Source organism: Notolepis coatsorum (assembly GCF_963971535.1).
Source record: "Notolepis coatsorum genome assembly, chromosome: 8".
Taxonomy (NCBI): Eukaryota; Metazoa; Chordata; class Actinopteri; order Aulopiformes; family Paralepididae; genus Notolepis; species Notolepis coatsorum.
Genome location: NC_140172.1, coordinates 125,436,703 through 125,449,255, shown reverse-complemented (window position 1 = coordinate 125,449,255; position 12,553 = coordinate 125,436,703). Strand labels below are relative to the sequence as shown.

The following is a 12,553-nucleotide window of genomic DNA, read 5'->3' as shown; positions in this document are numbered from 1 at the left end:
CCGCTGACCCGTCCTCTCATTACCATTCTCCCCAGGGAGGCTGAGGCATTACAGCAATGGACTTTATGGCTGTTCTTTACAGCAGGCAGCATTAACCTAATTGTGTGTGTGTGTGTGTGTGTGCCTGTTTGTGTGTGTGTGTGTGTGTGTGTGTGTGTGTGTGTGTGTGTGTTTGTGCCTGTGTGTGTGTGTGTGTGTGTGTGTGTGTGTGTGTGTGTGTGTGTGTGTGTGTGTGTGTGTGTGTGTCTGTGTGTGTGTGTGTGTGTGTGTGTGTGTGTGTGTGTGTGTGTGTGTGTGTGTGTGTGTGTGTGTGTGTGTGTGTGTGTGTGTGTGTGTGTGTGTGTGTGTGTGTGTGTGTGTGTGTGTGTGTCGGTTTGTGCCCATCTCTGTGTGTGTTTCCCAGACAGAGGACAAATAAGTCAGTGAAAGAATAGAGCTACTTGTACATTCTCATGAGGTACACAACGACAAATCTCCCATCCTCTCCTCCTTAATCTCATCTTTCCTCTCCTCATTCCTCTCCTCCTTCCTCTCCCCTTTCCTCTCCTCCTTCCTCTCCTTCCTCTCCTCTTTCCTCTCCTCTCTCCTAGCAGTCAGTCAATGGAGGGATTTTGAGTTGACTTGAACAACAATAAACAAAAGGCAGGTTTAATGTGGATGATTTACATGATTTAGTATTTATGTACAGCCTGAAGGCTTCAATCTCTACCTAACCCCCCCCCCCCCCCCCCCCCAAAAAAACAGTGTTTATCCTTGGTGCTCGTTTTAAATCCACCAACAGTGTTTATCCTTGGTGCTCGTTTTAAATCCACCAACAGTGTTTATCCATGGTGCTCGTTTTAAATTCACCAACAGTGTTTATCCTTGGTGCTCGTTTTAAATCCACCAACAGTGTTTATCCATGGTGCTCGTTTTAAATCCACCAACAGTGTTTATCCATGGTGCTCGTTTTAAATTCACCAACAGTGTTTATCCTTGGTGCTCGTTTTAAATCCACCAACAGTGTTTATCCATGGTGCTCGTTTTAAATCCACCAACAGTGTTTATCCATGGTGCTCGTTTTAAATCCACCAACAGTGTTTATCCATGGTGCTCGTTTTAAATCCACCAACAGTGTTTATCCATGGTGCTCGTTTTAAATTCACCAACAGTGTTTATCCTTGGTGCTCGTTTTAAATTCACCAACAGTGTTTATCCTTGGTGCTCGTTTTAAATTCACCAACAGTGTTTTGTTATCTGAGCCACTCGGTGAGCCAAGGTTTCTAGCACATAAATAAATACATGAATAAATAAGACTCCGCGTGGTGATTCAGTAGTGCACCACGCAGTGACGCAACCTGTGAAAAGCCCAAAAGTAGAACTTGGCAAGACATGGGCGTCGGACCTGAAAAGGAGGTTGTTTTTCTTAGAATCCTGAAAAAGTCAACCCTTGTTTGGAGGTACAAGGTTTACACCTGACAGTGGGCGAAATCTAACGTTGTTAAGGCATCTTGGAGGAGTGAATTCCACTCCTTTGTGCTTTGTACACGTGGATGACGTCATAAAAGAGTCTGTATCTGAACCTGAATCTGAACCAACCCTCACGGTAATGTGACCTCCTGACCCGACTAGTAATCTTACATGAGTATTCTTGATCTTGCCCTCACCCAGCCGCCCCTCCCGGAGCCACTTCCTGGTTAGAATGAAAACAGCAGCGTTGGACGACGAGGGGGAATTCCACACGAGTCAGGAGGAGGTGGAGGAGGAGGCCTCCCCTCCGCTCAGCCGGCTGACAGAACGGCTGACACGGCTCTCCTCAGAGGAAAACACATGAAAAGAACCGTAGCGGCTCTCCGGTTTCACCTCGTCAACCTTACTCTGCGCGGAGGAGGCCGAGTGAAGCTCACTCACTCAGAGCTCCGGCAGAAACCGCACGGGCCTTTTGAACCTCTAGGCGGGGGCGGATCCCACGAGGAGGATCAAAGAGAGACCGCGAGGGGGGAAAGGGTTAACCTGAGCGCTTGGTTGACCTCGCAATCAACGGGGGAATTTAATCTGGAGTTGTCGGTGGTACGGTTACCTGCTGCTAGATTCTAACATGAACCAGGACTGGGTTCACGAGGTCAAAAGGTGCTGCTGGTTGTAAACGGAGGTCATGAAATAATGACTATTACCTTGAGAGGTTTGACATACGCCTGATACAGTATAATACTACACCGTAATGTAGCCTATACCGGTAAGATAAATATTCTGTGGTGGACAATGCCTCAAGGCTTTCATATTGTTAATACGGCCTGTGGATGCTTAAAAGTCTCTCAAAGAACCATTCAAACATTAAAGGAACATGGCAACATTATGAGAAATGCACTTACCGTCTTCTCCAGAGTCAGACAAGAAGATAAGATACCAATTTCCTGTCTGTGTGTTCAGTAGAAAGCCATCCGGCTGCAAGAAAACCTAGTTTAGCACAAATTAATGGAAGCTACAGCTAGGCGAGCTGGTCCGTATCCACTTTCATTAATTTGTGCTAAGCTAGGCTAGCTTGCAGCCGGATAGCTTTCTTCTGAACGCACAGACAGGGCATTCTTGTCTGGAGAAGATGGTAAACACATTTCCCCATAATGCTGGCATGTTCCTTTCAGGCTTGAACGTTTCTGTGATTTTGAAGCATCCACACGCAGTATTAACAAGCTGAAAGCCTGGAGGTGTTGTCCACCCCAGAATATGCCGTGTGTTCCTTTAACACTTTCTGATTCTAAAATGTCAAAGCCCACAACAGAAGCACACTCAAATGACAAACACGGCGTGATCACAAAGCGACAACATCTCGAGTTTTTTACGAAGTGACCTCACCGGTCTACAAAGTGTCCCAAAACGATTTCACAAACATCCACACCCACACGGAGACGCAGACAGTCACAAATTGACCGACAACACACCCGGTTCCTCCCCGCACCAGACGCTCCTCTTTTATTTTTCAGATTGTCCTTTAAGTGGTTAAAGATGTTGCTTTACTTCCACCAGCTGTACATTCCTCAAGTTCACGAACGACCCCTCTGAGGTACTGGACCCAGCAGGCACCACCTCGTCCTCCTCCCCCTCAGCCTATAGCCCCTGGCTAGTGTACATAAACATATCAGGGCTTCGCGAAAATGTCGTGTTTACGTCGAGAAGGGAAGGAATGGGAAAAGGGTCCTACAAGGACAATTCCTAAAGTGTTTCTTTTCATCGTCACAGTGATTTGTATACTGTACTGGTTCCTAAAGTCATTCAGGGATACAAACATCTGCTCAGCAAAAGGGGTAAATGGGAGCAAAGGCATGACTAAACTAGATTGGAATAAGCGCTAGCTTGCAAAATAAACATCCCAAACCCCCCCCCCCCCTTCTGAGACACACTGACTCAGATTTGACTTTTAAAAGTCAACAACAACTTGGTCTAAGTGTGTCTAAGTGTGGACAAGGCTATATGCTGACAGGAACCAGCTCAGCGCCAGCCAGCCCTTTGTCTGTGTTCTGAAATCAGATAGTTACCACATCATACTACACCACATACCACCCACTCACCCACACACGCAGGCCTACGGCTACGTGCCCCAACCTTTCCTCCCACATACAACGACATACAACAAAATAACAAGGTTATTACATTAAATCAAACAATACATGTCAGTGACATTAGTCAGCAAGTCAGGAAACACCAACCTGTAATAAAACATCATTATGCTTCCCGTTAAGATATGAAAGTCTCTCGTCTTGACATCATTGTCCAGGTTTCATCTCATCAAACACAAAGAACGTGATTACAGCGACTGTCGACGGTGGATGTGCACCACAAATTACAAAACCTGTTTCTAAGCTATCCAACAGAAGGGCAGGGTAATGTCATAGTTTGGTGTTTTATTAGTTCAATAACTCAAGTTGTGGAGACACACACACGCACGGAAGAAATGTTGCTGCTTGTGTTGTGTAACTCGGAGGTGCAATACTGTCCAAAAACGTAACAGAAAAATAGTTTGAAAAAACAAACATGCTGGTAACACAGTGAGTGCATACTTTTGTACACACATCAGTGGTCCTTCTTTAAATGTATTTATTATTATTTTATCAAATGCACAAGCATCAGCGTCTTGTGTGAGTGTGTTTGTGTGTGTGTGTGTGTGTGTGTGTGTGTGTGTGTGTGTGTGTGTGTGTGTGTGTGTGTGTGTGTGAGTGTGTGTGTGTGTGTGTGTGTGTGTGTGTGTGTGTGTGAGTGTGTGTGTGTGTGTGTGTGTGTGTGTGCGTGCAAACGACGCCTTAAAGCTGTGTGTATGCGTGTGTGTGTGTGCGTGCGAACGCCGCCTTAAAGCGGGTGTGCGTGCGTTTGTGTTAATGGACGTGACCCTGCGATCCCCAGGGGTGCTTGGAATTTTAAGCAGCCAATTTTTTTCTGTCTCTCTGTCTGACAGCTATGAGAAACAGCAGAGCGGGTAACGTCTGCAGTGTGAGAAGATGGAGCCGTCGACTGAGAGATGATACTCAGTAGCCGCCGCTAGCTGTGTCTGGTCGCCCTCAGCGTAACCCAGCACACACTTAACCCGCTGAGCTGTGGGGTTTTTTGTGTGTGTTTCCACACAATTCTGGATGTTTAGAATCCTAGATCTTTATAAACAGTTCCAATTAGACAACATAAACATTTTGAATGGACTACATCTGATTTCCTGCCGGTTGTTGATATTAGCGAACACTGCAACGGGACGTCGGCTGCGGTCCAAGCTGTTCCCGTAGCAACGCAAGTCAGTTGAAACTTGTCTTGTTGACTTTGTTGACGTCTCACAACGTTCCAATCACATGGGTTTGATTGTTCACCTCAAAGGGTAAAGGAGAAAGAGAGGTGCTCGTGTTGCTTATAGCCCACAGTACAAATAGCCTAATCCAGCGGTTCTCAAAATACGGGTCACGAGTCACGACCCAAAGTGGGGTAGTGGGTAGGGGACAGTGCGCATTGGCAAGCATTTTTTATGTTCTGGCAACATATTTTGGCTAAATATGCCTCGTTTTATAAATGTGTATTGATAACATGGTGCTGTAATACAATTTTATAATAAATATGCATAATCAAGTTCAACAACGTGTGCTTTTATTTTGATATTCCTTAATTTCACGTTGAAATTACGCGATACATTAACACTTTGAGTGCCACGGACGCTTTTTGACGTTTGACGTATATTATAGCGTTTGTTTGTCTTTTTTTTTTATTAACGATTTTAATTCATATTTCATCAATCGAGCCTCACGCTAGTGCTGCAGACTCTCTCTGAGCTCCATTGGGAAAATACCGCCCCCTATCGTCTCTCCCTGTGTAACTGCACCCAATTGGATTAGACTGATGGGGGGGGTGTCCAGTTTCCTCATTTTACTTATCCGGCAAGCGATCTGAAGAGACCGAAGTGATTGCAGAGCCGCAAAACAATGTGGAATACATATTTACAGTACCCAGCGCTGAATCTATAAACGTGTTCGATATTTGGAATGGCGACCAGGAATTGGAATAATCTTTTTGGAGAACATCTGATCTGAGGTAAGCAATTTATTTTACCAGTCTTGGGGTAATCGGATCTGTTTTCACCTATATATCAGCGTTTGCCCCATGTGTGTGTGTGTGTGTGTGTGTGTGTGTGTGTGTGTGTGTGCTGATCAGGAAATGAGAGAATATATTTTTAAGCCCGCTCCTCTAGCGTGCATAAGTACACATATACTATCGATAATCTAGCGTTTATTTGAAAACGATACATGAATAGGCCGAAAAATTACAACGTTTTTTGTGTATTCCTGAATATTCCAGTAAATGCCGTTTATCACGGAATCTATATATTTTCCTGAAACGTTCAAGAAAACGAGGGCTTTTCAAAATGCTATAAAACGGAAATGAACCGATTAAAAAACAATCCGTTTCTACAATGTTGACTGCAAACAAGTCATTGATAAGCGACGGGCAGATTAGACACATAGCCATAATTTAAGATATAGAATGTGGATAGGAGGATAATTTCATAACAATCATTTAATTGAAAACAAAACAAGATTATGTTATTTCTTCAGGTTAAATTATACAGTATGTAGTGCATAAACAGTCACTCACCCTAGAGTACTAATGCATTATGTGTTATTTCTTCAGGTTGAAGGTCACATATTACACTCCTTTTCAACAAGTTAGTATAGGTCTGAGGTCTCCAAAACATGTCTTTGAAGTTTTTAGCTGAAAATATCACTCAGATTATGCATTCTAGCATGCCTCAATACCCCTCTGTTTCAGTCCTGTTCTTGACAGGCTGTTTCTGTGTCAGTAGCTTTAAATGCAAATGAGCTGCTGCTCCCAGCGCCGTTTCCCTTACAAAAATTCTGATCAAACTGTCAAACTAGGCGTTGCAGATCAAATATGAGGCCGTTTGATGGAAAAAGAGAATGTTTACGAACAAGCTGTCATTTTGTACGCAGTTGTTTTTTTCCCCACACACGGACACACAAGTCATGCATTGTCTATGATCCCCACTTGATGTAGGAGGGAGAGGCAAATCTGAATGGCTTGTTGAACCTTGGCAGCCCAGAAAAGTCTGACTGGTTGTCTTACTTCATAGTTTGAGTGTTAGTTATACCCAAAAGTATGTGTACAAGCACTGAAAAAGTGAGTTTTTCACAATATGTGACCTTTAGGGTGCTTTCTCACTCACCCATTTGGGTACGTTCCGATCCGTACCATCCTCATTCCGAGTAGAGTGCGAACTCCCCCCCCCCCTCGCCCCCCTCTAGTTTGTGTACACACTTCAGTCTTGGTTCGCTCCGGGTTCTGTTTACGGTTTGCGTTTTGAGCGTGTACGCTTGCCGTAGGCGATGATGTCACGCTCGAAAATGTAAACACAGGAACGGTTAACATGCGGTGGAGACTGGATGCTGATATAAAATAAACACATAACCAATAAATATGAAGTTATATTTGAACCTCTGTTGTTCAGCCTTGTCAATATAACCCACCCCCTTTTCTCACGAATGGATGGTGTTGTAGAGTCCGCTTTTGAGCGGACGTTTCCCAGGGCTAACGCTAAGCTAACGGCTAACGCTAGTTAGCTTAGCCTAGTACTAGTCTAGTATAGCCACTGTAGCACTTATTTTTCAGCAAAGAACGTGCAATAAACAAAACGGATACATTCACTGTGTGTTCTGCCTCTCATTTGTTGATGAAACAAACCACCATCAACACAATTGAACACCAAAAGCTGAGTTTAGTCTCATCGGCTCCGATTGTTAGCTTACATGCTAACGTGAATGGAATATGCCAGTATAACAGTATAGCATTGTGGCTAGCAGCTAACGTTAGTTAGCCAGCCAGCACCAAACTGATGATATCAGTAGCTAGATAACATTAGAGCAGTGGTGCCCAACCAGTCGATCGCGATCGACAGGTAGATCGCGGGCTGATTTCAAGTAGATCTTGATTAATAAAATGCGATTATTAAAAAAATTTAAAATTAAAAATGTTTTTCTAAATCAACTCTTCCTCTCCTTGTTAACTACAACAAGCAATGCTGTTTGTTATTTAAGATGAGGTCGGACTCGGCACTGACAGATTTGTGTTCATTATGCTGCTTTTATAAAGCCTCAAATGACGGCTTACAATATACAATTTTGGCTGGTAGCTCTCGGGCTAGGTGGTAAATAAAAAAGTAGATCTTGGTTCAAAAAAGGTTGGGCACCCCTGCATTAGAGACACCACTGGTCTAATAGAAATAAATGCATTCGAACAAGAAACCAATGTATAGACATAGCAATGGCAAACAAAATGGCCAGGCCTAATGCGATTGCGAGCCAGGGAAGTGTTGTGCTTTGTAACATGGCTTCATGTTTTCATCCACTGAGCTGTGAGGCTCCACATGCTTGTTTTTGGTTGAGTGCTGAACTCTCAAATTGCCCATAAATATCGTTTTTGTGGGTATTGTCCAGTTGTTGCTGTGTGGTTTTATCTGCCAAAAATTCAAGCAAGCATGAAAGCATTACGACGTTGTGTGTCACGCCCCCCGCTCCCGAGACCACCTATTTCATCGGTCCAGGTTCAGCGCCCCCGGGGACGAATCAGCGGGGGGTGGGGACGGGGGGGAGCGTTCTCACTCAGACAGACACACCCTTTTCTGGTTCGACCCGCCGCTGATTCGACCCCGAATGGTGAGTGAGAAAGGCCCCTTAAATAACAGTATAAAGTGGACAGTCCCTGCAGTACTCATCACTGCTTCAGGTTAAATAATATACAGTAGTATGTAGTGGTCAGTACACGCAACCTGCAGTACTCATCACTGCTTCAGGTTAAATAATATACAGTAGTATGTAGTGGTCAGTACACACAACCTGCAGTACTCATTACTGATTTAGGTTAAATAATATAGTATGTAGTGGTCAGTACACTCACCCCGCAGTACTCGTTGATGGGTCTCAGTCGTTTCATGGCCACATCTCGGATATGACTCCTCCTGAACAGGATCTTCCCTGGAATCAATCAGGAACAAAGGCATTAGGGATCTATGGTAGAGATGGCTTAGTTCTCACACATCAGCTCTAGTTACTCACATACATATATACATTTGTCCGGCAGCGTGGCTACATGAGTTGAGCTCCGGACTCATGAGCGGAATATCACCGGTTCGAGCCCCGGTCAAGGCTGCTGTCGGAAAGTGGTGTTGTTGTCCAGCAGGGGGCACTCTGTCCTCTGTACTAGTCAGTAACAATGCCCCTGTTACGGTGATAGGGACACCATACAGCTGCGAGTGCCGTCCTTCGGATGAGACGCTAAACCGAGGTCCTGACTGAATTTGGTCGTTAAAGAACCCAGGGCGCCTATCGTAAAGAGTAGGGGGTTCCCCGACGTTCCTGGTAAAATTCCCAATCAGGTCTCTCACATCAAGGCCACCTAATCATCCCTTCCCCTTAATAGGCTGATATCAATCCCTGTCTCCTGAGCCGTTCAGCCATTGTGTAGTGTGATGTGTGCCGGATGCCAGTGTATGGCAGCCATTGAGCCTGCGTAGTTGGGTGCTACCAGTGGTGGTGAAGGAGGCAATTTCCACCCTACATTGTAAAGCGCTTTGAGTGTCTAGAAAAGCGCTATATAAATGCAAGTAATTATATATAATGAAAGTGTTAGTTATTTCTTTAAGTAAGTTGGTAGGAATGGTAGATGGACAGGACTCCAGCAATGTGACATATGGTTAATAGAAACAAATAGAAACACGCTGGACATCACGGTGCACACATGTACCCAAAAGGCGGATGACCGTTGATGTCAACCAGCCTGCACAACAACATGTGGCTTTGTCACATGTAACACCAGGAATGTGATTCATGTTATTCAATGTCCAACGCTCTCGAGGACATGTTGGTGAAACAGGCAAGACCTTTGAAACAATGTATTTCAATTAAAAGAGATGACGTGAAAAATCCTGTGGCCAGACATTTTGAAAGAGGCCGGACACCATGGTTCCTTTTGGGAATCCCAACGAGAGCATAATATAGTAGTAGTAGTAGTAGTACTAGTAGTAGTAGTAGTAGTAGTAGTAGTAGTAGTAGTAGTAGTAGTAGTAGTAGTAGTAGTAGTAGTAGTAGTAGTAGTAGTTTATTCAGTCATCATCTCACACAATACAATATGCACAATCATTTAACAATATTTGATTTTACAGTGACTGAAAAGGTACAGACTGAAGCATAATGCTTATACGTGCCTGTAGGGCTGAGCCCAAACGTTAGAACGTTCGAACCTTCGTTCGTTACGTTGGCATTCAAATTCTAAATCAACATTGGAATTTTTTATCTTTTTTTTTTCATTTTTCTATTAATTCTGTTTAAACCAATGGGGTTTTTCTTCACAGTTGCAGATAAAGATTAGGATACACTAGGGATGTCCGATATTATCGGCCTACCGATATTATCGGTCGATATCGGCATTAAAATGTGATATCGGAAAATATCGGTATCGGTTTTCAAAAAACCTTTATTTACCCAGGCAAGCAAGTAAGAACAAATTCTGATTTAATTTATTGTCAAAAGTATGCATAATGTTGTGTTAATTCCACAACAAGAGATATGTAATGTTAATTACCTGAAATTATTCAGTTTTGGGGGGGGGGGGGGGGGGGGGGGGGGGCCCTGCATATATCGGTATCGGTTGATATCGGTTGATATCGGTATCAGAAATTAAGAGTTGGACAATATCGGTATATCGGTATCGGTAAAAAAGCCAATATCGAGCATCCCTAGGCTACACTAATATTATAGTATTAAAAGAAACTGATGAGTTATATTCATTAAAGAAAGTTGATTTAGTTGGGTTGGGGCTTCTCCCTGGGCTGGGTCTGGGGCTGGAAAGTTGATTTAATAAAAAATAAATAAAGACTCATTTAATCAGATTAATCACTTTATGCAAATTGAGGATTTAGTTTGAGGATATACAAAAAATTATAATAATAAAAGATGTATATATCTTTTTTTTATTTTAATTTTTTTAACGAAGGTTCGAACGTTCGTTCGAAAACCCCTGACGAAGTTCGAATCCCAAAAACAGGCTTCAGGGACAGCCTTACGTGCCTGTCCTATATTCTTAACTAAATTAAGACTCCAAAACAGTATTCTAAAAGAAAATAGCAAAAAACAGTATTATTCACCTTTGTAGTTTTCAAAAATAGCTTTACAAACCATTTTCTTAAAAACCAAATTACTCATTCTTAACTGTATATCAGCATTGTTCCACAAGTTAACCCCGATAATAGAAATACACCTCCTTTTAATCCCTTTCTTAGCGTTTTGAACAGTAAATTTACAAATATCTCTCAAATCATATTTTCTTTCATGTATTGAAAAAAAAACTTTGCACCCCGTCTGGGAGTAACTTTGCTTTAGCTCTGTACATTATTTGCATAATTTTATAATAAACCAAATCATTAAATTTCATAACATGAGACTTTATAAATAATGAATTTGTGTGGTCATAGTAACCAGCCTTAAAAAGGTTTAGCTTTTGCAGTAAGACTATTGGATTTACAGTGTCGATTAAATGTGTTTTTAAATGTCGATAATATAAGCGCAAAACGGCTGCCGTGTGAATATGGTCAATTTAAGGAAGACCATCTGTAACACCAAGGAGGCTTTCTGGATTTACAGTGTAATCTTCTAAATGTTTATTTCCTAAAAAGAAAAGTAATAATAAAATAACATTCTTACTGTCCTCTACTACCACTCCTACTCTTCCTACTAACATGTTTCTACTACTATGCACTCAACACTGCAGCACTCAAGTGTCAACACTTTGATGAACATTGCTACTCAGCTGATAGAGTTGTACCCTTCCTGCTGACTTGTCGTACAGAACTTCATGAACTAAGTCGCTTTGGATAAAAGTGTCAGCTAAATTACAATATGTTAATGTAAATGTACAGGCATGAACAGGGACTTTACAATTAAAGACTTTTGTCCTACATTGTTAATCTTTGTTGTGACACACAGCCTACGCTCTGTGTAGATTTGTACCTTTTATATCTGTTTACACCAGGGGTCTCAAACTCGCGGCCCGCGTGCCAATTGCGGCCCGCTGGATGATATTTTGCGGCCCCCTACTTGACATCAAAGTTTAGTGTTAGTGCGGCCCGCGCGCAACTTGTTGCCGAGTCGTTGTGTGCGAGTTGGATGTTTTATTTATTTTATCACTTGTAGGCTACCATAGCGCAGGCTCATGACAGCAACGTTACGTTAGTGACTTGGTTGAAACGTGATTTCGGAGTGATACCAAGTGGAAGGAAAATATATCCAGTGCATATGGCAGGCATTCTCGAAATTCTCCGCTGTCTCCTCTGCAAGCGGTGTCTGTGTCTGTCTGGCTACTCTGGTCCAATCACATTCAGCGTCCCGTCAGCGTTTCTCCCCCCCACCCACAGTCTGCGAATCAGAGAAGAGTAGGGCGGGTTTTCACGGAATGAGTGTTGTCTCTTTCAGCGGGTCCGAGTCAGAGCGAGAGTTGACAGCGCATCTACTGGTAGTCTAATCTGCAGGTACTGTAGCTAGTAACCTCGTTCCCAGTTTTACAGTCTCTCCGTGAGATAGATGTAGCTTAGTAGCCTAGTTTCGCCAGCAGGCAGTTAGTAGACAAATATGGCATGCTCATGCTGAATGCGTGCATCCTCCCAGCACCAAACCAATGTGCCTAATATGCCAAGAAACGGTAGCTCTTGTGAAGAGTGGCAATTTGAAACGCCACTACGAAACAAAACACAGTTATTTTGATGCAGCCTTTCCTCAAAATTCAGTGCTAAGATCCACAAAAATAAATGGAATGAAATCATCATATCAAGCTGCAAGCAGAATTATTGTTAAAGAAAGCTATGTCACAACGAGAAAAAGCAACCAAGTCCTCACTCAGTGGCATGGGTTTTGGGTGTTGGCTAAACACAAGGAGCCATTCTCTGATGCATACATAATAAAATAATGTATGACTGAAGTGATGGAGACCATGTTTGAAGGCAAACAAAAGCAAATCCTCCTCAAATAGCACAGCAACTAGAATA

General features: G+C 42.9%; 1 protein-coding gene across 1 annotated transcript in view; it reads right to left on the bottom strand.

The window, feature by feature from the left end:
* Positions 1–12,553, bottom strand: part of sh3pxd2b (SH3 and PX domains 2B) — a 127,438-nt gene that overhangs the window by 50,143 nt on the left and 64,742 nt on the right. Inside the window, 1 exon segment of the mRNA XM_084320675.1 lies at positions 8,416–8,492. Coding sequence (XP_084176801.1) covers positions 8,416–8,492 — 77 coding nt within the window.